Below are 21,857 nucleotides of genomic sequence, written 5' to 3'. Positions count from 1 at the left end.
CCCGCGGCCCGGCGCGGCCGCAGCCCCCGCCCGCGGCCCCGCTCGCCTTCCCCTCCCGCGCCTGAAGGCAGCTTATTGACCCGCGGTGTCGCGCGCCAGCCGCCCCTCGGCTGCTCACACGCTCGTACCTGCTGCCGCGAGCCTTCCTTCCCGGCTGTCTGGAACAGCGGTGCTGACACGGCCTAGACGGCAAGTTCGTTGAGTGCTCTCCAAGTTCTGACTAAAAACATTTTTCTCTCGAGGTCGTGCTCTTTTCCATCTGTAGTAACTGGTGTGTTCACCCCAGGCACACAGTCCGTTACAGAGCTGGCATCCATCTTCCGCCTGCTTCTGGCTTAGGTGACGCTCACTGCAGAGCGTCGGTAAAACGAACAGCCACGTTCTAAAGCACCAGCTTCTAGACAGCAGCTAGAGCCACATAAGGGTCTTTGCCCAACCATTTTCCCTTTGCACTGCAGTTGCCACCCTCCGAGCAATACATGCCTGCCTCTAAGTTTATTTCAGCCTCCACTAAAGCTTACGAACTCCTTTTTACAAAAGTCCGACAGGCAGTAGATCAGAAACGGCTTCTCTCAACACAGCCACAGCACTCCCATCAGTGCAGAAAAAGCCCTCGAAACCACCTCAGGTCACCCCACCCCACCCCCACCAAAATACAGGCACAGGACTGAAGCAGGTGCTTCTTGCTGCTGCCGCCCCTTCTGCTGCATTTTGCCCTCTTGGGACTAACACCAGATATTCCCATGCAATGCCAAGGAACAGAGGTTGCAACTATTCTGTCTTTCCTGCAGAAATATTCACTTGAAGATCGGAGATTTGTTACAGATTTCCTGGTCCGTGAAGATGAGTATCACATTTTATTTATTTTTCAACGAGCGAGGAACTGTGCAGGCAGCTAAACCACAACCCCCTCCATGGTTCACCCTTACACAGCAAGCTAGTACTAGATTCGGGTATGCTGCCTAAGTAACATGATTCACTGCTCGTCTACCAGTGAATGTGCAGCAGAGGATGGAGGGGACGGTATTGCCCAGAAGCCACCCACAGCTGCCACAATTGCTGGATCTGGGACCTCGGCGAGCTGCATTTCTGCTGAGCCTAAAGGCTGCTCAGAGGGAGAGTCTCTGGCGTCGCTGAGAGCCGGTGCCTCCACCCCCCGGCGGACGACGAGCTCTTCTGCCTGCACCCSCTGTCTGGCTGCTCCCGTCAAGGCCCCCCGCTACCACGAGGGCCCTTCCCGGCCCTGCCGACTCCCCGCACATGGCCGCCACGCAGCGGGCCCTGTCTGGGCCGACCCCGCCGCAGGCGCTGGCAACTCCGCCGCCTCGGGGCGCTACCGGAGGCCCACGCACCCCGCTGTCGCGACCTGCCCGCACGCGGCATGACAAGGAAATGACGTACTCGGCGCCGACGCGATAGTGACGTGCCGTTCGGCAGGCGCCCATGMGGCCATGGTGGTTGCGGGCACGGTAGCGGTACGGAGCCCGTTGCTGGGCCGCTCTCCGCTGGAACAGGGACCGTCTTCCGCGCAGGGCGCTGCGTTTTGCAGAGGCGCGCGACACCCAGCGGAGGCTTCCACGCGGGGCACAGACGCCTACACAGGCCCTCAGCGCAGTCGAAAGTGCCAGTGGTCCCGGCTCTTGCCAGGGTCAAAGATGGCGGCCGTGGCCCCCGCCCCGTCGCTGACGGACCAGGGAAGCACGCGCGCTCCCAGTGCCTCCTTTTATCGCGTCCGGCTGGAAACGTGCGCCTGGAGGCGCTGCTGGCTCGGCGCCGCTCCGTGTCCGCGGCGCGGCCATGGCCGGCTCACCCACCGTGCCGCTCCTCATCAACCTGGGCGCGTCGCTGCTAGGCTTCGTGGCTACGCTCTCGCTGATTCCGGCCGTCAAGGATCACTTCCTCGCCGCRAGGCTCTTCGGCGAAGACCTCAACAAGGCCTCCCGGCGGCCCGTGTGAGTAGCGGTGCCCGCCGGGCCGGGCCGGGCCAGGCCAGGCCAGGCCGGGCCGGGCCGACTCCCCATCTCCCCTTCCTTTCAGCCCCGAGGCGCAGGGCGTGATCAGCGGAGTCGTGTTCCTCATCATCCTCTTCTGCTTCATCCCTGTGCCCTTTCTGAGGTGCTTCGTGGATGGGCAGTGCACAGCCTTCCCGCACGATGAGGTGAGGTGTGCCCAGCCCCAGGTGTGTGGCAGGCGTGGGCAAGGAGCGGCTACCGGTGATCAGGGTCTTGTGCTCTGTCCTGCAGTTCGTGGAGCTCATCGGCTCGCTCCTTGCTATCTGCTGCATGATTTTCCTGGGCTTTGCTGATGATGTACTGAACTTGCGCTGGCGACACAAGCTGCTTCTTCCTACCATGGCTTCCCTCCCACTGCTCATGGTTTACTTCACCAACTTTGGGAACACAACCATTGTGGTGCCTAAGCCCTTCCGGGTGCTACTGGGCATGCACTTGGACCTGGGTAAGTCATTGCCTAAGCAGTAAATGACAGGTGGAAGTGGTCACCTTGAAACTGTGACACATAGCAGACAGCAGTTTTCATGCTGAAGAAGAAACTCATGAAGGATCTGCTTAAGCAAGCAACAAGGTGACATAACTACACCAACTAAGCGCTGGGCTAGAAAGTGCCCAGCTCTCTATGTAGAAACCCAGCAGGCATTTATCTATGCATAGACAGATGCCAAAGATTTCTGCAGAATCTTGGGGGTAGGGCATCTGATGGGGTATATGGCATATGGGGTATTGGCATCTTAGCGCCATGTGCATCTGACACTCAGGTGCCAATAACAAAATGATCGAAGCACAGAAAGAATGCTACAGCCCTTTGATATTTCGCAACTCTTGGTACACATGCTCCCTTTGCAGCAGTTGCCATGCTGTACATGTGCATACACGTGACATCAGATTCACAGGAGAGAGAGTTATTTGTTAATAAGCTACTGATTTTGACATTTGCTGAAATTGCTAGGAATACACTGTTGTACAAGGGTAGAGCTTTTCTTTAGCACATTGCACCACAGCCTGCGTCAAATATGAATGTTAAAGGACTTGGCTCACTCTRATCTGCAGGTATCTTCTACTATGTGTACATGGGCATGCTGGCTGTGTTCTGCACTAACGCCATCAATATTCTTGCTGGAATTAATGGGATTGAAGCAGGACAATCTCTGGTGATCGCTGCTTCCATTATCACCTTCAACATTGTAGAGTTAAACGGTAAGTAAGAACCCTAACATATTTTTAGGGTACAAAGAGCAAAGGGAGCTAGAATCCTAGATTTCAGCATCTGGTATTACTAAAAGTAAACTGTTCCTGACTTAGCACAAACTCATTTTGTTTCTTTCTTCTACAGGGGATTATCGAGATGATCATATTTTTTCTCTCTACATCATGATTCCTTTTTTTTTTACCACACTGGGGCTGTTTTACCACAACTGGTAAGAAGATGGACATTCAGAGAATGTCCTCTATCTTTACTTTCTCCCTTTTCAAACAAATAAAAGAAGGAATTCCATGCAGGTAGAATACTGGAACACAGACAAAATTCTTGCCAGTACCAAAAATGCAAAACACTGATCCATTGACAGCTACTTGAACAATTCAGGTCACACTGGTTCACTAAACCGCAGAGTACTCCGCCTCAGATAGATACCTCACTACCCATATTTACACGCTGTCTTCTCTGCAAGTCAGGCTGTGGGTTTCAGTCCCGCAGTTTCTAGCATACATACCTGCAACGGTTGTTTTGGCCGTGTTCCTTAGGGCAGATCGGAGATTTGCAGGCTATAGTCTTGTTCTAGGATCTGCCTGACCAAAAGAATGGAGAGGGGTCAGTATTTGAAAAAGACCTCTGCTCAGATTATTCCAAATTTAAACTCCTGAACCAGCTGCAACATTGCAGATGCAGTTCTTGCGTCCTGCTCTAGGCTATTGTGTGACTGACAGGCATTAGTGGTAATATTGTCCAAGGAAATTGCTGTTGCTTATGCAGCATGAAGGTATGTCAGATTGGGAAATTTCTCTGTGCTTCTGGGATGTGGTGTACTGGCAGACTGCTTCACCCATCTTCCGCAAAAGAACTATGCTAGCAGCAATTACATTAGTGTAGTGTGAAGTCATTATTACACTTCTGTTTAGCAGGGAATGAATCGTCTACATTACCTGAAACCAAGCCAGTTGGGGCTGCAGTTCCCTCTTGACTCCTAACCTGCCACATGGAAATGCACATGCACTGATTAGTCATTCTCATGGCAACAGTGATCTTGACAGACCTTTGCTCTTTTGCCCTGTGGATTGCAGGTACCCATCCCGAGTCTTTGTTGGGGACACCTTCTGCTACTTTGCTGGCATGACCTTCGCTGTGGTGGGGATCGTGGGACACTTCAGTAAAACAATGCTGCTTTTTTTCATCCCACAAGTGCTTAACTTCCTCTACTCGTTGCCTCAACTCTTCCACATCATTCCTTGTCCCCGCCACCGGCTGCCCAGGTAATGTACATGACTGACCTGTAATGTAGCCAGAGATGGGTGCCTTTTATCTTCAACACTAACTAAGAAACAGAACCATGGTGGGTAGATGTTCTTTTTAAAAACCTATCAAAATAGATTGTATAGTTAAAAAGTAGCTGCCTCACTCTGTCAATTATGGTTGAGTCCTACAAAGTCATACAGGTTTCTCTTAAGACATTAATAATTTCTTTTCCAGGTATAGAATACTGATCTTTAACATTATTAGACTTATGATTTATTCCCAGCTACAAAATGGAGAGAAACTAATTTAGGCAATTGATACTGTCAATGGTACTAGAGTATGATCTGTTAAGATTTCATAGTAGCCGGTGTTCTTTAGTACCATACTGTATTAGTGATTGTCTCTGCACTTTTGATTTATTTTTAAAATCATACAACTTTTTGCAAACATTTGGGGGAAGCAGAGGGGAAAGGCATCTTCTCTCTACTTTGCCTGAACTGAGGGACCAGATATCAGCAGCTGCAATTATGAATACTAGATTATTTTTGCTTTTTCCCCCACTTGATTTCTGAACTACCCAGGTATGAATCTGTATCTGATTACACAGGGACCAGTCTGTCTCCTTGCTCCTAAAATTTTAATGTTTCTTTTAGGCTCAATCCTAGTACAGGGAAGTTGGAGATGAGCTACTCCAAATTCAAAACTAGGAGCCTCTCAGCCTTGGGAACATACATTCTGAAGGTAATACAAGAAAGACTAGCGAAATCCAGACATGTTTTGAGGCAGTGATCAAATGGAAGAGGAACAGGATGGGAGGGAAGACAGAACTTCTGCGTACGTTGGTTTATTCCTAGCTCAAATCCAGAAGAAAATGGTCTGGTACCCTAGTAGTGTTTGCGGGACCCTCATAAGCCTATCCTGTCTTTTCTGCAAGGGCGTCAGTCAGACCACTGGGATGGTACAGCAAAAGGGATCATGGGCAAAACAAACTGGCGATCAGCAAACGTACCTAATGAAATAGCGTGCAATATTTCTTTCCCCAGGCAGCAAAGATCTTGCACATAGTAGATGTGAGGAGTGGAATGGATGAAGACGGTGAATACACCGAGTGCAATAATATGACACTTATTAACTTTGTTATAAAGCTGACTGGACCAACCCATGAGCGAATTCTCACTCTCCTGTTGCTGCTGATCCAGGTCAGCAAACGGTCTCTCAGGTAGAAAGATGTACTCTGCAATAGAAACAGATTCCAGTCAGTCCCAAGTGTTCTAGAGAATGGAGGGAATAAAACTTCATACTTCCACACAAGCAGTAAATGAGCTGTGGGATTCAAGGAGATTCAGAGGTTTACATAGCTGAATGAGGAAAGACTTTTTTCCCCAGACTGTGTTCATTGAGAGCTAGTAAATACAAAGTCCCAATGATAGGTTGCGAAGATCCCCAAAGCACAAATGACCAGATGCTTGGAAAAACAGTAGGAAAAGTATCACTATACGCTTGCCTTGTCAGTCTGACCTAATACAACCTTTTGCACATTTCTATTTTTAAGTCATACCAAATAACACAGTACCAGTGTTACATCCAGCTGATGGCCTTACATAGGTTTGTTGTGTATCTTAGTGAAATACAGACTCTAAGTGGGATGTGGTAGCTTTCTGAAGCAACTTACAAAGGTAACATACCTCACGGATACTGCTGTCTGCTACCTCTATTCATCAAGTGAACTCCTTTGCCTAATATTATAGGCAATAATTTTTAAAGAGGCCTGTATTGCTTAGTTGCCCATAATAAAGTTCTTTATTTCATGCATCATTTGAGAGAGACTCTCATCAGGAAAGAGAAGAGATATTTGGCCAAATTCCCATTCAGGAGGAAGACTTCCGATAAGCAAGCCTGGAGACTGAACAGGGCTGAGATTGACTACATCAGGGACAACTTCATCTTGATCCCAGTCACATCTGAGACGTTTTGATAGTGGCTTTTTGAAAGGATGCTGAATTATAGCTTTGCGATGAGGCATTTCCCATTACAAACAATAGAGTTCACATTCAAATTTAGGTTTGTTAAAAAGGAAAACATTATTTCCAACCGTTCATCTCCTCTGCATATTCTGACAATGTAAACATGCACAGACACGTACAAAATTCCCTATGGATAGTTCCGATTCTGATACAGAGTCGATACAGGCTCTGATACAGGCTGAGAACTTTGGCCAGATTTCTGCTTTTCATCATGCTACATTTAAATATTTTAATATTGTCATTTAGTTAAATAAATAATGCCTGGCAGCAGCCAGCACATCCAAAGTGCTTCTTTTTGTGCAAAAGAAGATTCTACCAGCCTGTAAAATAGCTAACACTATAAGCTTTCAACTTTCTTTTCTTTTCTTTTTATACCTAGGTCCTGGGCAGCATAATGGCATTTTCAATCCGATACCAGCTAGTGCGCTTGTTCTATGATGTCTGACTAGGCTGTGAGGAGCAGGGAACAGATTTGCACCTTCCAGTTGATCTCTTACTTCCTCTGGTGGCTGACCAAATTTTTAGAGTGATCTTGTTCTGGCCCTGTGAGAACCTCAGGACTCCTTTTAGGATGCAAGCAACTACTCTGTGCCAGCCAACCTTGAACTGTGATCTTGTTTTCATGTACAAGAAGGTGTTTGTCTGATTCTGCTGACAGAAGCAATTCATTGCTACTTAAACGTCGTTCCTACTGGGAATAGCTTCCATAGCGGAAATATGTGACCCAGATCTTCTACTCAGCATGCTTAGGGAAAGTGGGAGAGACAAAAGCTCTATAAACAAATACGCAGGTCACTATTTCGTGAAAGATAAGACAGCACCTTTAATTTCTCTGGGACTTTGTATAGCAGAACAAGTAAATCAGAATCCCCTCTTGGCTCTGCCAGTCCTATCTTTGGTCCGTGAACATAGAATAACATGCTATAAATCATACCCAGAACTCAGAGCACTGTAAGAATAAAATAACTTATGGTACAGTTCTCCCTTCAGTGCTTTGCCACAGGAAAAATACTGACATACGGTGAAACTAGATAGTGTGATACATCCAGGTGGCCTTTTGCCCTGCTAGGGGCCACTAATTTCTACGGCAGACTGCCTCCTTTTTCACAGCAACTGAGAATATTCCCACTGAAGGGTTTTATCATCCGTCTTCCTTCCTGGACTAGAACATTTCTAAAGCTAGCAGAGTAAGGGTCACCATGTCCTTTCATAGCACAGGACATCAATAAAAGCCTTATATTAATCTGGGACTGAGACCCTGTAGGCTGCAGTTTAATTTTTCTTACCCAAATAATTATTCGTGTAGCATTTTCTGGCATTCAGAATTGCTACCTACCTGACAGAGCAACACGTGAACTACTGAAGCATCATCAATAGGCTAAAGATTCTACATGAGACTGATGAGAATGAAATGCAGAATAATACAACTACAAAGATAGGGACACTGAGATGGGTGACACTGGAAGTTGTTAAACCTGGTATCCTAACAGATGCAAGGTTGCTGCATCTTAATGTCCCCAGGTCCAGCGAGTAGTAAGGCTGAGAATGTGTTCCCAGTAGGCACAAATGCACATGGCCAGCCACATAGATGAACAAAGCACTCAAACATGAATGATACAAGTGGCTTAATTCTGCTTCCCAGCTGATGAAGATAGCGATCTGCTAGTAGAATATATCTATCTATCTATCTATCTATCTATCTATATATATATATACACACACACACACACACACACACACTACGGATCCCTTCAGTAGTTGGCCTTAGACACTCTGTCCAGTTGCTGGCCCCTGGACTCCTTGGTGTCCCCAGTCGCTGGCAGCAGGGCATGTGAATCCCTGAGGCCAGTGGCCCCACTCTAGTTGCTCATACTCTGACCTCACACACAGACACACACAAGTAGATCTCTGGTAGGTGGTCAAGATCAATGGCCTTCCCAGTAGCTGACTCTTAGACACCCTCCCCCTCCACCGTGATTTTTCCAGCAGCTGGCTCAGACCTACCTCCTGTAAGTAACTTGTTGATCTCTGCAGTATCTGATCCCAAATAACTTGGCTCAGAAGCCTCTCATGTTACTTGCTGGCTAGTGCAACTTGATCTGCGCTAAGGATTACACAAACTGACATAGTCCCCTGCCCCAACACCTCCCCCCCCCTCCATATACTCCGGTCTCCCCAGTTGCTGGTACCACAGACACATGAGCCGCTTTGGCCAGTGATCTGACTCTGGCAGCTGGCACTTAGACCTCCCTACACACAGATGCACACAGAGTCCCCTCACCCCAGAAAAAGCTAGAAATAATAAGAGAACAAGAGAGGCCACGGTCTACCAGCCAGCAACATAAATACAGGTGACACTTTCCTCTCCCCCCCCCCACCTAGTATTTTTGCATGCTTGCTCCTCCCATCCATTTTGACCTCTCCCTTTCCTCGTCTTTAGGCTTTCTGCTAAACCACCGTAATAAGTCTCGTGCATTCCCACAATCTCCTTAAAAGGGCTGCACATTAAGTTCTGGACATCTCTTACAGTTTTTCGCAGTAGCCCACTGTGAATCCCATACCCATGCATGCATGCCTCTGTGCTGCGAGTCCCTAACTCATCCTGGCGGCGTCACTCCCAGAGGGGACCCAGGCCAGGGCCCAGGCCCTGAGGTCCACCACCTTCTTGGAGGGTTCCAGGAGCAGTCCGGCTGTAGCAGCATCACACTAACAGGGTCACCAGAGTCCTAGTATCCCTTTGGGGTACTGTGACTAGCCCTTATTCACATAACCCAATAGGTGACATGGTTAAAGCCCGTTATTTTGCACTGATCTTAAAACTGTTCCCTGCAGGCAAGGTGCCATAGTTAGCTCTGACCAAAAATAAACCTGACACATTTCTCTTCTCGGGGCTACTGTCGGTTGTGCAGTAAATGCTTCTGCTGCCCCAGGGCTGTCTAGAGGCACAAACGGCGCTCGGCGAGATGGTCGGTCCCTACACTGGGGCGCACTGCCGGGCCGCCGCCGCCCCCGCGCGCTTCCACACTGCGCGGCGCCCCTCCCCCAGCGGCCTGCCCAACCGCCGCCGCACGGTACGAGTTTGGCGCCTTACCTCCTTATTGGTCTGCCGCAGCCACCAATGGACTCGAGGCGAGCCCCATCAGATCGCAAAACCGACCAGTCAGCAGAAAGGTTCTTCCGGGCGACGCACCAATAGCGAGGTGCAGTGGCGCTGTCCAATGAGCTGGGCCCTCCTTTGGCAGAGGCTATAAAGAGGCTGGGTGAGGGGCCCCTCGACCCATTTCGCGGCACAGCTGSAGCGGGGAGCGTGTGAGGCGGCACTGTAGCGAGACGCCATGTCTGGCCGTGGCAAGAGCGGCGGTAAGGCCCGGGCTAAGGCCAAGTCTCGCTCGTCCCGGGCTGGGCTGCAGTTCCCTGTCGGGCGCGTGCACCGGCTGCTGCGGCGCGGGCACTACGCGGAGCGGGTGGGCGCCGGCGCGCCCGTGTACCTGGCTGCCGTGCTGGAGTACCTGACGGCTGAGATTCTGGAGCTGGCGGGCAACGCGGCCCGCGACAACAAGAAGACGCGCATCATCCCCCGTCACCTGCAGCTGGCGGTGCGCAACGACGAGGAGCTCAATAAGCTGCTGGGCGGTGTCACCATCGCGCAGGGCGGCGTGCTGCCCAACATCCAGGCTGTGCTGCTGCCCAAGAAGACGGGCGGCGGCGGCGCGGGCCCTGCCAAGGCCGGCAAGAAGGGCGGCGGCCAGCAATCGCAGGAGTACTAGGGCGGGCGGCCGAGCCCCACCGACGCCACACAAAGGCCCTTTTCAGGGCCACCCACATTGCTCAGCGGGAGAGCTGCGATCCGCGGGGAGAAAGGGGCGCCTCTGTGACCGCGGCAGTGCCTGGAGGCGGTGTGGGACACCGCCCGGCGGCCTGCGGCGCCTTCCCGGCCGCCGGGGGCGCCGCGGGGCTCGCTGCGCTCGCCCCACCTACCGCTTCTGCCTGGAGCCCCGCGGGAGCGAGGCCCGAGCACTGCCTGCCTGGCCTCTGCGCGGGGGTGGGGGGGGAACGGGGGCCCCCGGCAATAACGAAGTGAAACTCTTACACCCGCTCCCCGCCACTCCCCTACAATTAAATACACTGTAAATACAAGCGGTGCTCCTTGAAGCCACTTGCATCCTTTAAATTAACTGTATTTATTGGCTGTTACATTTACTGGGCTTTGCCAAGAGAATAAACAATGCTTCATTTCCAAAACAATACCCCAACAAGATGCCATGTCAGTGTTCCTACAAGGCACTAATACAGAAGTCCTCTCTTCAGAGAGAGAATCTGCAAATGGAACTGGACATGTCACCTCTTCACCATAAGGAAATAGCCAACAAGTTACAGAAAAAGGCACGATAAGCCCATTTTCTCCCCTCTTGATTGGTTATTGTATATAAGTGACTGTCTCAAGACTACATCTATCCAGGGATAAATTGGCCATCCAAGGTACTTTGGATTACACTTAATTAGTGGTTTAACTGAGACCTATGATGAACATAGTCTCCTTGGAGCTCTACTATGAAGAACCCTGTGTTAGGAACCCAGTACACTCTGATGAGCAATCAGGCTGAAATAGTATTCAAAAATAGTATTCAAAGGTTTGTGCAAGTTCTATAACTACCAAAATTATTTTCTTTAGTCCTGTCACAACTTAGTCTTTGATTATAATTTGTATTCAGTTCCTTATTCCTGAATGCTGCAGAACATTTCCCAAGCTTTTTGACTTTCTAGGAACCCGATCAAATCACTGAAACAAGCTTCAAAGAGATAGCTTGCAAGTTGGAGAAATGTAGAGGGATGAAATCCCTGAAAAGCTAAGTCCTCACAAATTAACTTTCTATTTCAAGTTTTTATGACCACACATCAGATGAGATTGATGTGAATGTTTAAATAAATCCCTTCCCACAAAGGATGATGACACAGTAGCTGCAGCAGCCTGAGCAACAGTTGTAGCAGTCATGCCTACTGCACCACAAGTTTAGAGGGCATCATTGAGCTGCCTTGCTACACTGAGGATATGTTTAGCTCCCTTGCTCAGAAGTAAACTAGCGAGTTCAACACCAAGGTTCTCTGCAGCTTGCTGGGCCTGACGAGGAACAGTCTTGGCTGTGATGCCAACATGCTGCACATCATCATTTGGTCCATCTTCATTCTGCAAAAACAAATATCTCAACGTAAGGCAGCAGGCAGTCAATTGCTTAACCCATATGTAGAATGGGTAAAATGTGTGGTCTGAAGAGTCTACAACAGTGGTGTCCTGTTAAATTTCCAGGACCCCATTATCAGAACGAGGCAGGGAGGGAGTATAAAAAGAAGAAACTGAGACTTCAAAGAGTCAGACCAAAAGCAACAGATTTCTAAAGGTCTGGTTTTGTCATCCAGCTTCAGGTTTGGATTTTGAAGCCAAAACGTGGTTCACATACCTGTTGGGGATAATTAACGCTGGTCTGCATAGTCTCCTTCAGGCTATCAGAACCATCCAAGCTGTAGACTGCTCCAGTCAAGTACAACTTAGAAAGACACACAGAAAGGCTTAATAATACTTCAAAACAGAACAAAAACAACCTGAGCCAAGCATCTCCTTTAAAAAATATGCAGCCAAATCTGGAGGAGAATGCTTTCATAGCCCTTTGGGACTAGCAGGAATAGAAATATAATAAAGCTGTAAGGAAAGTAATCCATTAGGAAAGATGTGACCTCCTGAGGAAAAGGCCGAGATTTTTTTTTTCCAGCTTTCTGTCTTCCTGATGATTATACTGTTGTGTAAAAACAGCAATTTCAGGAGTCAGATATAAGATTTTTTCAGACCTAAGGGTAACACTACCTTTAGAGAAGGAAAAGTCTGATCATAAGGGCATTTTCCAACAAACAAGGTTTCAGTGACTAGATTCCTTCTCATAGACCTACTTCAGTCAGCAACCTGGAAAAGTTGAAGCAGGACCCTATCTGCCCTACTCAGTTGTAAAGATGTCTGCTGGAGTTAGCTTCATGGGAGTATCAGAGAATAGGCATACACTGGAACAGTTTATCAGGAATAGTCCCAGAAAAATACAAAGTATTCCTTACCTGGCCATCTTTCAGCATGGTGTTGACCGCAACAGGAACACTACATCCACCCTCCTAAAACAGAAAGCAGCTGACACTGAGGTTCCTACCTGACACATTCAAAACAGAAGCTTCTGCAAAATATGTGCTGCACACAACTAGCTATCGCCCTTCAGTCACTTACACACACAATCTATTTGGCAGTTTGAAGAAAGTGTAACAGTCTTATATTTTCAGGTTAACTGTAGCGGAGCCATATTTACTGCTCCTGCCGGATGGGAACAACCAACAATGCCACACATACCAAATGTTTCATAAAGGCTCTCTCAGCAATGCAGCACAGCACAGTTTCTCCATCATGCAGGGCAGATACCATATTCAGTATCTCTTGGTCTTTGGCACGAACTTCCACTGCTAAGGCACCCTACAAGAAAAAAATAATAATAAAAAAAGAAATCCTCAGCTTTATATATATGCACCTCTGTGTGGACTCAGCATGGTCATGAAACAAAATTCATAGGCTTGGATGCACTTGACTTAGGTAGCAAAGTTTGCACAGTTATAGAAATAAATCTGGGCACAATCCACTGGCTGCAAAGGTACTGAAGTAGCTGCTCCAAAGGGAAGATTAGAACTTCCCTCAGCCAAGTATTCAAGATCAAGCTGTCATCTGACATCCTTTTTTTTGGTCCCAAATCATGCCAGTACCCATTCCAATGGGGAGAGCATGTATACAAACACCTACCCCAATGTCCCCTCGCTACAGTATAGGAAAGGTTAAATACAGCTAAACTTGCCAACCTTTGCTCAAGATACAGGTCAAATGCTGAATGAGTAATAAACCAATTCTTTCCCAAACTGAAAGTGAGAACAAGAAACAATCCACCCCTCCCCACCTCCAAAAAAAAAAGAGGAACAGCACAATACCTGACAAATGTGATGAAAATCACTATTTTAGACTGATTTTTTGCAGCTTCCTCTTAACTGACTATTTCTTTATTGTCAGACTCTCTGGGACTCTTTTAAAGGAGGGCTGTCATCACAGACCACCTTTTCCAGCCTAGAAGTAACCGGCCAACTCTTACTTGTCCCCTGGTACCATATCCAGACTGGGGAATAAGTGTACCACATATGCAGAAATACTTGCAGTCACGAATACATAACCCCATCATGTTTAGCAAGTTCGATGCCTGCAGTGCAAGACTGCAAACACAGCCAGGTGGCCAGCATGGGCTGGAACACTTTTCCCACCTAGAAACAAGTGCACTTGGAACACGTGCCAAGCCACATGCTTCAGCTCCACACTGCTGGGTTAGGATACTGGGAGCTGGTGGGGGAGAGAGGAGGGGCAGTCACAGTGCAGAGGCACTTCAGTGCCTCTCCGCAATTAGCCTGGTATAGCTCAGCACTACCCCTGCCAGGGCCTCCCTAATTTTTGCAGAGACACCCCAGTGTAATTGTGTCACATGTTGCCTTTATTAACCATTTTTCCATTACTGATGATGCTGATGATACTGTCAATAAGCAGTTTAACAGCCACCAGAATAGACCAGTGTAGCTCTTTGGCAACAAAGAACGGAAAATTTGGCTGTCACAGTTACCTGCTCTGACACATTGTACTGCTGTTGGGTTTCAAAACACTGTAAGGCTTCAGACACAGAAGTTGCGACATACCTGTCCAACAGCATACAGACAATCTTCTGGGCTTAGAATCTGGAGGAAAGTAAAGTCAGACTTAATTCAAGTTGCACTGTTTAGAATAGAGAAAGTGAGAGCTGAATTCTATGCTCACGTCTAAAATCAGCTGATTGTGTGCCTGACCATGAAAATATCACCTCTTCTTTCCTGTGCCTCAGTGTTTCCATCCCTAACACAAGATAACCCACTTTCCTTTACCTGGATTGCAACATTTCATTAATTAGTTATCAAAAATACCTTGGCTGCCCACTGCTCTGTTGCTGGACACAAGTATTGTGAAGTGCTGGGAGACTGCAAACTCTTTCTGCGCCATAGGAAGATGCATGGTGAATTTGTACTTGTAAAGAAACAAAAATGCCTGAAATGCATCAAACCACAGGCTAAGGTGGAAATGGACTCAGCAGGCTGTGTGCTTATCTGTGATGGGACTAGTACTAGGCCTGAAAGAGAAGCAGTTAACGGTTCAGAAGAGTGCTCTCTTCTGGTCTGCTGCTCTTTACCTGGCCGATGCGATTTTCCCAACCCATTCTCTTCAGCCCAGCAGCAGCCAGGATTATGGCACCAAAGTCTTCCTTCTCATCCAATTTCTTCAAGCGGGTGTTTAAATTCCCTCTCTGCAGAAGTGGTTAAGCAAGTATAGAAACAGCACGCCAACAGTCCTATAGCCCTTCTCTTGAGAGCGTTTACAGAATGCATAGAGCTTGACAGCCTCTAAATGAGAATCAGTCAGGGTACCATTCTGAAACAAACGTTAAGCATGGACAGTTGTTCCATTATCTTTAAATAGAATTTTCCTCAGTGTTATGGAATATTCATCCATGCACTGACACTTGAAAGATATCCATGTCATTTAAGAAGATGCATTATTGGCACCTGACACCAACTCATTTTGCAAGGCAAAGAACCGGGTTACCAGGACCAAGATAACACTGCCTCTTACCACTAGTTCAGTAGCTCAAGTCCTGTCTAAGGTATTGGGGACCAAACAGCAGCCGGCCACCACTGCAACAAACACACAGTAGGCATCTGTCAAGAACATTTCTTATTGTGAAATGCTTCTACGTCTTCAAAGCTAGAATAAGGCCAGGCCCCCCCTTTACAGCTTCAGAAGAAAGAGGATAGAGTGGGCTCCAGTATATTATATACTGCTTTCAGAATACATTGGAGGAGACAGCCTTTGGGGAAGGGGTTTGTTCTTGTAGGTCAGACAATAAGAATCAGTCTTGATTCTAAACTTAGCATTACAGTAAGTTCTATTTTCCTTTTTGCAGCTTTATACAGCTCCCGCTTTTTGCCAGGAAAGGATACAATATCCCTGAATTCTAAGTGAGGAAACTTCTTTTTGAGCTGGGCCGCTCGCCGAAGTGAACTGGTTCCAACTACACTGTTGGGAAAATCAAATCAGTGAAATCCAGAATACTCCTGCAGCCAAAGATATGTCAGAAGTCTCAGGGAAACATACGGTATTTTTTTTTTCTTTTTAACTTCTAATAGAAATGAAGATATTGAGAACTTGCCTACAATTTTTATTTTCTTGGCAGAAGAAAAAACTACTTGATGAGGTTTAGTACAAAGTCTGGCTGAAACTAGAAGGCCACTCCCAAGGGACTGATTTACAGGAGATGCTTCTGGAAGGCAGCTGTTAGCCAGCATCAGGGATTGATGAAACTTCATTTAAAGAACATGACCGCCTCCAACCAAATCATCTCCAGTGGCAGTCCACGAAGAAAGCTGTCACCGAGGACAGACTCAGCTGTCCCAAAGTGAGGCAGACATTGCCAGCCAACCTAAATGACACAAGATGACAGAGGAGAACCTTTGAGAACAACCAGAGGAGAACCTCTGGAAACAGCAACGTGCATAACCAGACACCATGGAAAGCTGCCAGTTGGGATAGTAAGTATTTCCTTTCCAACGATATATGCTATTCACTTTTCTTGGTACCCTGGAATCTAACCCAGATATGATCTTCTAGCTACCTAGTTGCACAGAAGTGTGAATCTACATTTGCGACACTGCCACTTTGTTTCTTTTACTTTAACACAGAAAAAAAATCTAACACAGTTATCTTAATACGAGTAATTTCACTCAGCAGTCTCAGGTAAACAAATCCTCAAACCTCTACAAAGAGGCACAAAAAAACAGTCAAGTAACTCAAAACAGAGAAATCGCTCATCTCACAGAGAACCACAAAAAAGGGAGGCAAAACAACCAATGAAGAAATCAGAATTGCCTTGGTGAGAATAACAAGAGCATGATTCAGACCAGTACAAACTTAATGATGCACTTGACACACTGTCCAGACTGCATGCCTTCCCCTGCAGTGAGCACTGTAGAGAAAGTGAGGAATTCACTCTGGAGGCCATGATAAGGAAGGGTCTAACCTGAGAAAACACTGAATCTCAAGGATGGCTGGTGAGATCCAACCTCACTCAGTTACTCTACAGCATATTCACAAGCTAGTGTTGCTCTTTCCAGCAAGCGAGTTCAATATAATGTACATTAAAAGCTAATTTAATGCAACATAAAATCACTAAAGAAAAAAACAAAGAGTACATCAATGTTTCAGTGGGAAATATCAAGAAACCGCTTTTCATTTCTACACTTTACCGTCTTCCCCTTCTTTCCGCTTACCTCTTTTCAGGAAGGAGGCTGAGTGTTTTCCCAGAATTTTTGGGATGAAAGACAACAGCATCATGCGGGTTTTCCCTTCTGCAAAACAAAGCGAGACCATCATTTAACAGAAGGCTGTTAAAACTTCAACTGTTCTTTTCTCAGTCCTCACAGGAGCTGTCCCCAGTTCCAAAATAGGCCCCCTATCCTTGTAAAGGCAAAGCTGGCCACATATTTCTAGGAAAGCTATAGCTGTTCCATCAATTCAGAGACTAATCAGAGGGTGAACTTGAAAGAGGCAGGCATAACCTGCTGACGTGCTTAATCCTTACTTGAAAKGGTTCACTGAAGGATGAAGGGAAACAATATCTCTTATGGGCCTTGTGCATGCTCACAGGCTCATGCTCCCTCCATTTCCCGCTTTGCCTATTCCTAAGTCAGCCAGAACGGTAACAAGCACTGTTGCAAAGTGACGTACATGGACACCAATCACCCCATGGCACAAGAACCCAGAAGATGTTTCATTAAAACAGCTTTTAACTGTTACTAAAACAAAGCAGGTTCCAGCTAGTGACCTAAATGAGAGTGAGGTCTTACTGCCAAGCCTTGTGCAAGCCAGCCCTTAGGCACAACTGCTCCATTGCTCCCCACTGGTTTTAAGTGGGAGCAATGCTTCACCTGTGCCAACCATGCCATCTTTGTAATAGCTTAAGCATGGCAGTGAAGAAAAAGGAAGTAACTAATGGGACTAACTGCATAGTCAATTTTCTTTGCAAGAGCCAGGCCTGACAGAGCTGCGTTATTTTGTTTGTTTGTTTGTTTTTTGTTGTTGTTTTCCTAAACAGAACCCAATCTGCCTTTTCTACCCACACTTTAAAATGCAGGTCCCTCAGAGACTCAAGCCTTGTGCCCACACTTACTTGCAGACAGCACCAATGGTAAAGCCAGGAGGAAGAGAAGTTGGCAGATCCTTCAAGGAGTGAACCACCAGGTCAACTCTAAAAATCAGAGGACAGCAATCAGAGTACTGATGAGATGGTCAGGCCCATGAGTACCTACGAGAGCCCTGCAGGTTATGTACAGAGAAGTGAGAATCCACACTAAGAATTAATTTGGAAAAAGAGAGGGGGATTTCAKGATTCTACAGCCAAAATTACTAGAGAATGACAGTGTAACATCAGCAAGCTCACTTCACCTTTCTCTGTCCCTCTTTTCCCACTCGTAAAATTAGGATAACACCTTCCTCCCATCAAGACACATTACAACAATCAGGTTGAATCAGGGGAAGATGATGGAGAAGCGCACATGGAGAAATTCACTGAACCAGATATTACACTGGTATTACACTTCAGTGTGAAAATAACTGCTAGCCAAACTACAAGCCATCTGCCTCGTTACAAGGACGATGAACAAAACCGTAAATGATTGTGCCTACAGATTTTTTTTCATTGATCTTACTGGAAAATGTTATCATATGTCTATGTGTAAGAGATGCTAAAGAAAGTCTTTGTTCTTAAACCCACTTTAACTAAGCCACAAGCACCACAGCAACTTTTCTCAGGGTATTACAAAAAAAGCAATAACCTCCTCCTGCACCAATATGAGTCTGAACTGAGATTTTCTGTAGAAAGAAGATACCGTAAAAAGCAGCACAACCCCCTCATGTCCAATTCTCCAGCATGCTTATCAACAAGTAAAATTACTAGGCCAAGTGGCTGCAAAATAACGTAGTTGTAAGCAGGAAGCAGATCAGATTACATCTACTCTGATGCGAATGTAACACACAAATCACATAGGTGAACCAACCTAAACTGGACAGGCCTTGTAATATAACAGCTTTGCTTCAAAACATACAGCTTAAATCTAGAGCAGGCAGTAAAAAAACACAGCAACTTATCCAAAAGGACCTCTTTCTTAGACTAAGGCACGGCAGAAAACGAGAAAAATAGATTGCATGTGCAGCAAGCCCAAGATGTCCAAAGAGCACCATGAATGCCAGGTAAGAAAGGAGAAAGCATTGAACTTACTCATTTCTTTCGAGTGCATTTTCCAGCTCTTTGGTGAAGAGGCTCTTCTCCCCAATCTAAACATGAATGAAGGAACATGAAGCACAATAAAAAATTTGCAAATGTATCATCACGTACAATTATTATGCACTTAGGGAAAAAAACAAAGCAAAAAACAGAAAAAGTCAACAATAACAAGAAAGAGAGAGAGATCCTCTACCTTGGAAAGTGCTGTATCCAAGATCTTGTCTCCTGTTGTTGACATGGCAACTGTTCAGCAAGAGAGCACAGGCAAAATGTAAGGCACGGTCAGCACATGTAGGCCTGGACTAGGAATGTGCACGTAACACATGACACAGTAGTATAGCATTATACACTGCTGTGTGAACAGAGACTTAGGACAAATATGACAGCAGTTCACTTCTAAGCATGTGTTGTACTGAATGCAAGCAAAAAATTAGATTTCTTCCACTATCCTGAAAAATGCAGAGGAGGAAAAGAGAGTATGTTTTGGGAAAAGCAGGCTCAGATCTTTCTCTGGAGTGCKGGCAGATACTCAGTAGCTTTCTGCAGTGCAAGACTGGACTCCCAGTTTTTTTCTATGCTGCTGAACGCCACAAGCCCCAGACAGGAAAACATCCTTAGCGCATACACTGAAGTCCAGGGTGCAGCCAGACTGACACTAGGTTCTCAAACTGCAGCAATGTAATGCCATCTACATTATGTAGTCAGATCCTCAACTGTTGGTAGTTTTTGAAATACATCTTTCTTCCTTGGAAGACAGCAGCAGCAGCTGCTCGCCCATACAACCTAATTAAACTCAGACTGGACTCCTAGATAAGTGGAGGCTAATCCTCCTCCTCCTGACAGTGTTCTGTACTCACATTTTGCACACAAAGATAAGCAGTGGGCTCCTGCAGCTGTCTACCTCAGAGCAGCATCCAAAAAAACTTACCAATCTCATAGTGGAGGTCAGGATACAGCTCACGGAGCATCTCAACTACACTGTCAGTCTGAATCCGGGCCAGCTGCAACAAAGCAGAAAGCAAACAGTGCATCATTGATAAAGTAGCTAGGGAGGTCTTTAGCCTTCTTCGAGAGTCACTCATAACCATTACATCCCCTAAAACATAAGCATTAAAAACAAGTAGCATCAAGCAAAATAGCCCATATGTACAAACCCTTTGAATCTGTACTATGGCCAGAGCACCCCACTCCATATACTAAGCACGTACTTGACAAGGCACAGCAAAGAATTTATTTAGCTAAAAACGGCAACTAGAGCAAATGACTACATGTCAGGATTTGCACATTCTACTTTCAGCTGTGTCGACTAAGTCAGTAGTTCCCCTTCAATCAGACATCCTACTTCTGTATACCATCTCAGCATCCTTACGTGCGGAGGTACCTAAATTTAGGCTGCCTTGTTTCTTCTCTGTGGAAGGTCACTGCTGAAAGAATGATGCTAAAGACATGTTGCTATTTTTTCACTCTTAAAGTTAAGGTACATAAAAACTTCTGCTTTCAGATGTATGCATACAAGTAGCAGAAAAGCAAACAAAACCATCCTGCTGCCACTTGCTGACAAAAGAACAAGTCATATCACATGGAAGGTACTATATGCTTTTTCTAGGAGTGTAAGTTTTACCAATGCTGCAAGTTCTGTAAAGAGCCAGAAGGATTTCACTTTGCCTGTGGAAACTCTGTACTGCAGGCAAATATGAGTTACTTGTGCTGTGTAAGATCAGAGCTGTTTGGAGGTTCTATGGATAAAGGAAAGGAACAGCTCAAATCTGTACACAGAGCAAGCAACAGGTCTTAAACCAGTAAAATACAGGAAGACCTCTTCCTTATACAATAGCAGCAGAAGTAAAATAGAACCAGTATGCTACTAGCAGAGAAACTTTGTACTAATACAAGCAGCACTAGAGTCAAGCAATCACAGCTGCATAGAAAATGGACGTTTTAGGCTCTGGCATGATGAGCTATGTAGCCTAGGGCAATTAACTTTGTCCACAAGACTGCAGTTGCCCTAGCATACACAATGAGTTTAAGTAGTTGTTTCCCTTTGTAAAGGGCCACAGGAGCCTCAGGTTGGAAATGGAGATAGTGCACATGCAGTGCTACACCCCTTGCCCTGAAGTCCACACGTAATGCCTTCTCTGAAGTAGTGAATTCTTCCTAGAACTCACTACCAGGATGAGTAAGTTTATCTCGGAACAAAAGCCTGAGGGACATTTATCTCCCCTTGGCAAGTCTGCTCCTCCCTGCCGCGGCTGGATGGCAAAAGATACCCAGGCTATCTCGGGCCGCCCTCCTCCCGGACTTTTGCGGGAGTCGAAGCAATTTGCCTTTTCCTTCCCTGCCCTCCTTTAAGGGCTGCCCAAGCCCTGCACACCTAAGGTGCACAGCAGGACCCTTGTCGCCAGAGAAAGGCGCTCGCGCCCGGGGCCCCGAGGCCCGCGCGCAGCCCCGCCGGAGCAACCGAGGCGGGCGGACCTTCCTCCCCGGAGCAACCGAGGCCGGCGGACCTTCCTCCCGCCGGCCCAGCGCCGCCGCTCCGCGCGGCGGCAGCCCGGCCTCCCTCCCGGCGGCCGCAAGCGCACAGCTCGCGTCCTCGGCGACTGCGGGGCGACCCCCGCCCGCGCCTCGGGCCAGAGGGCCCCGTCCCCGGGGCGGGCACGGCCGGGCCTCGGCCGCCCGCGCCGCGCCGCCGCTTACCTGGCTCCGGCGGGTGCCCACGCGCACCGCTCTGCCGCCCACGCCGTTCGCGTCCTGCGGCAACAACCGCGTCAGGGGCAGCGGCCGCTCCTGCTCGGGCTCCCCGCGCCCTGACCCCGCGGCCCGACTCACAGCGACGGGGCCCGGCGCCGCCATGCCACCACCTCCGCACTCAGCGCTGCTCCCCGCTCCGTTCCCAGCGCTCCCTTCTCCGCTCCATGGCGCCGCCGCCGGCCCCCTGACACACTGC

The 21,857-nt window shown here is 47.4% G+C and overlaps 4 protein-coding genes across 7 annotated transcripts in view; 2 read left to right on the top strand and 2 right to left on the bottom strand.

Moving 5' to 3' along the window:
* The window catches only part of C2CD2L (C2CD2 like), a 23,767-nt gene extending 22,322 nt beyond the window's left edge, over window positions 1–1,445 (bottom strand). Inside the window, exon 1 of the mRNA XM_085303168.1 lies at window positions 1,261–1,445. Coding sequence (XP_085159294.1) covers window positions 1,261–1,445 — 185 coding nt within the window. The remainder of the gene's footprint in view (window positions 1–1,260) is intronic.
* Window positions 1,446–1,626: 181 nt separating this feature from the next.
* DPAGT1 (dolichyl-phosphate N-acetylglucosaminephosphotransferase 1) lies at window positions 1,627–7,741 on the top strand. Of its 2 annotated transcripts, XM_085303146.1 has the most exons (9): window positions 1,629–1,952; window positions 2,038–2,158; window positions 2,244–2,457; window positions 3,066–3,212; window positions 3,349–3,433; window positions 4,296–4,484; window positions 5,121–5,208; window positions 5,511–5,666; window positions 6,871–7,741. In XM_085303146.1, the coding sequence occupies exons 1-9, from the start codon at window positions 1,798–1,800 to the stop codon at window positions 6,934–6,936; spliced, it is 1,221 nt and encodes a 406-aa protein (XP_085159272.1). In that variant the 5' UTR covers window positions 1,629–1,797; the 3' UTR covers window positions 6,937–7,741. The 2 variants fall into 2 exon arrangements, with proteins under 2 accessions (XP_085159273.1, XP_085159272.1); XM_085303147.1 differs by lacking the exon at window positions 5,511–5,666 and having other exon boundaries at window positions 1,627–1,952.
* A 2,040-nt stretch (window positions 7,742–9,781) lies between these two features.
* Window positions 9,782–10,647, top strand: H2AX (H2A.X variant histone). The gene has a single exon (XM_085303152.1). It carries the CDS (start codon window positions 9,827–9,829, stop codon window positions 10,256–10,258), a length of 432 nt encoding a protein of 143 aa, XP_085159278.1. The 5' UTR covers window positions 9,782–9,826; the 3' UTR covers window positions 10,259–10,647.
* HMBS (hydroxymethylbilane synthase) lies at window positions 10,636–21,839 on the bottom strand. Of its 3 annotated transcripts, none has more exons than XM_085303150.1 (13): window positions 21,608–21,839; window positions 19,842–19,914; window positions 19,107–19,156; window positions 18,908–18,963; window positions 17,801–17,878; window positions 16,902–16,979; window positions 15,576–15,651; window positions 14,768–14,881; window positions 14,244–14,282; window positions 12,874–12,993; window positions 12,591–12,644; window positions 11,948–12,034; window positions 10,636–11,676 (listed from the first exon to the last, which is right to left on the bottom strand). In XM_085303150.1, the coding sequence occupies exons 1-13, from the start codon at window positions 21,761–21,763 to the stop codon at window positions 11,503–11,505; spliced, it is 1,155 nt and encodes a 384-aa protein (XP_085159276.1). In that variant the 5' UTR covers window positions 21,764–21,839; the 3' UTR covers window positions 10,636–11,502. The 3 variants fall into 3 exon arrangements, with proteins under 3 accessions (XP_085159276.1, XP_085159274.1, XP_085159275.1); XM_085303148.1 differs by having other exon boundaries at window positions 12,943–12,993; XM_085303149.1 differs by lacking the exon at window positions 21,608–21,839 and having other exon boundaries at window positions 19,107–19,215; window positions 19,842–19,920.
* Between the last annotated feature and the right edge of the window lie 18 nt (window positions 21,840–21,857).

This window comes from Rhea americana, unplaced genomic scaffold (genome assembly GCF_003343005.1).
Source record: "Rhea americana isolate MKP2758 unplaced genomic scaffold, rheAme1 scaffold_197, whole genome shotgun sequence".
Classification (NCBI taxonomy): domain Eukaryota; kingdom Metazoa; phylum Chordata; class Aves; order Rheiformes; family Rheidae; genus Rhea; species Rhea americana.
Note: the sequence above shows the minus strand (reverse complement) of the source record. Positions and strands in the feature narration are given on the sequence as shown.

Bases quoted from the DNA above. Each gene is read 5' to 3' on its own strand.
- HMBS (XM_085303150.1), bottom strand. From the start codon at position 21,763: ATGGCGGCGCCGGGCCCCGTCGCTGTGAGTCGGGCCGCGGGGTCAGGG. The intron at 17,879-18,907 runs GTAAGTTCAATG...TCTGATTTTTAG, and splicing joins AATGCACTCGAAAGAAATGA to AGTTGACCTGGTGGTTCACT. The intron at 12,994-14,243 runs GTATGTCGCAAC...TTTTTCTTGTAG, and splicing joins GTCTGTATGCTGTTGGACAG to GGTGCCTTAGCAGTGGAAGT.
- H2AX (XM_085303152.1), top strand. From the start codon at position 9,827: ATGTCTGGCCGTGGCAAGAGCGGCGGTAAGGCCCGGGCTAAGGCCAAG.